At 39.6% G+C, this 2,727-nt stretch overlaps 1 protein-coding gene across 1 annotated transcript; it reads right to left on the bottom strand.

Moving 5' to 3' along the window:
* Window positions 388-1,260, bottom strand: LOC109838857. The gene has a single exon (XM_020407287.1). It carries the CDS (start codon window positions 1,258-1,260, stop codon window positions 388-390), a length of 873 nt encoding a protein of 290 aa, XP_020262876.1.

Here is a 2,727-nt window from a genome sequence, read left to right on the forward strand (position 1 = left end):
CAATTCTTGTTGTAGGGTATCAAATGGTAATTTGTTTCTCTTAACAAACTATGCAGTAATAAAGGAATGTGATGCACCAGAATCAAATAGTACTCGAGCAGGAACTGATGCAAAAGTTAGCGTACCTGTCACCACATCCTTGTTTGCTTCTGCCTCCTTCTCAGTCAAAGAATAAACTCGGGCCTTGGCTTGAGGATACCGATTCCCACCACTGGACTGGCCAGGATGGAAGGTATTCCTAGATGATTGCTGTAGGGGACAATTTGCTATTTTGTGATCCTTCTGACCACATCTCAAACAAGCTCCAGTATTTCTCCAACAATTTTTCGCTTCATGCCCAAGTTTATGACAAACATCACATCTCAAAGTTTTCTGGTTTGGAAATTGCTATTCTCTGCGTCCAAAATTCTGCTTTTTGTTTCTCCAATTCTTATTCCTTCCACCGCGATTATCCTGCCAGAACCGCTTCTTTGGGTAGGAGTTGCTTGTCTCATTCTTTGGCTTTGTATCAATTTTATTTTTTTCAATTAACAAGGCCTTCTTTAGCACTTCTCCATATGTAGGGAGTTCAAATGCACTGACCGTCTTCCGAATGTCCGGTCGAAGCCCTTCCTCGAAACGACGAGCTCTATCTTCCTCATTACCCAACAAGTGAATGGCAAATTTTGACAGATAAGTAAACTCTTCTTCATATTCAGCTACTGTCTTATCACCTTGCTCCAATTTTCGAAACTCCTGTTTTTTTTGTTTGTGAACAGTTGAAGGAAAATATTTTTCATAAAAAATCTTTTTAAACTCCTCCCATGATAACTTGTATGCTTTCTCTCCTAACGTCCTGACCTGCATTTGCCACCACCCGTAAGCACGGTCTTTTAACATGTATACTGCATAATCAACCTTCTCCTCTTCAGGGCATTTCATGTATGTGAAGACCTTCTCCATTTCTGTGATCCAATGCTCAGCAACCATGGGATCAGTTGTTCCCTCAAAACTGGGTGGAGATAGTTTCTTAAATTCTCCCATGCTACTTCTTAATTTTGGGTGCTCCTCATTTTGACCATTCGTCTGATTACGATCAATTTGATCTTGTTGTCTGGTGACTACAGTTGTCACCGCTTGCAGCAGATCCATCAACGCATTGTTATCTATTGGGTTCCCGGAAGTGGATGCACGAGAAATTCTAGATCTCATCATTTCACCTATTGTCTGATTTAGATCCCTATCTCCATTAGGAGGGGTTTGCTCATTACCTGAAGTCATAGCTTCCTATAAATAATAAAATATTTTAGTCAACTATTATACAAGGAAAATTTCTAAGTCAGTCACATATATGCAATTTAAATAATTAGGAACTCAATCATTACTCAATATAATAACACAAATCAGTATTTGCAAACCAAAAGTATATTATTAATATTTAACTTTTTAGTTCATACACATATCTGAGTATATGAGTTTATATATACATATTTTTTACCAAAAAATGTCCTACATAAACCAAAAGAGTAACTATGAAAACCCATATACTGATATTACAAAATTGCACTAACAGTTATGCTCTATTTCCCTAAGGAAGAGGAGCTGCTGGAACTAGACTTCTCCTGGTTCAGTCTCCTCTGAGTCTTGGCTATCAACAGAATCAGACATTGGATCTGGATCTATGCCACTAGTCCCCCATCCTTCAAGGTCGAGATATGGACCAATGCCTAGGCTACTCGACTCACCCTTAGGGTGGGCAAGTCCTTGGTCGTCACTAGGAATCTGAGCTACAAGGGACTCCATGTCAGAGGGGTCGGATGAAATCATAATAATTGAAGACGATGGCTCAACTGGGATAACTTCTACCACGAGATCCTCATCCTCAGCATGTTCAAGCTCAGACTCGGATGAATCTACCATAACAACTTCTACTGGTTCAACCTCTGGTGAGTCGGGGGTCATATGGTTAGTCATTATCACGTTCGGATCAGTTTCATCGGAAGTGTATCCCCAGTCTCTCAGGCTGGGTTCCCACGAGCTATCTACGGAAATCATAGGGCTGGACATGGTAGATGATGAACTGGAAGATGAATTGGTTCTCGCCATCCTACAAAAGGGGAACCATCCATCAGCTTACTGAAGAAAAGGACAAAGTAAAATAAAATAAACATCTAAACACTCCTTAATGAACCTAAAAGGCTTTACTATAAAATATTTATATGTATACATGTATATACATATGTATTCAGACATATATATCACATAATTAATCCATACTCTAACACTCATATAGCGCATATACTCAATGATAGCGTGCCCTACAAGGTTTCTAACGTCGAAACCTAAGCTCTGATACCACCTTACTGTCACGCCCCGAATCTGCAGCGGAAATTCATAAAATACGGGGTACGCGACAGCAGCGACCCGTGCACGAGACAAGTCTTATGCACGAGTCAAGCCTGGCAATTCATATCACATAGTTTATTTTCTAAATATTCATAAACCTGCTGATGATAGAAATCAGAGCAACTATATATATGATCGGTACTTTCAGCCCACAAGCTCACCGTTATAAACATTTTTACAAAACAAAACAAATTGTGCTGAAGATAACATCAAAAAGAAGAAGCTCTCCATATCACGCCTCTCAGCCAAAAGCTCAAACCAAAAGTCGGCTAATAGGAAGCTACGTCGGATCTGAAAAAATATATAAAATAACGGAATGAGCTAGCGCTCAGTGAGAACATT

The sequence above is a fragment of the Asparagus officinalis genome, chromosome 4 (genome assembly GCF_001876935.1).
Source record: "Asparagus officinalis chromosome 4, Aspof.V1, whole genome shotgun sequence".
Lineage (NCBI taxonomy): Eukaryota > Viridiplantae > Streptophyta > Magnoliopsida > Asparagales > Asparagaceae > Asparagus > Asparagus officinalis.

What these genes read in the sequence shown, in the direction of transcription:
- LOC109838857 (XM_020407287.1), bottom strand. Translation starts at nt 1,260, where the DNA reads ATGACTTCAGGTAATGAGCAAACCCCTCCTAATGGAGATAGGGATCTA.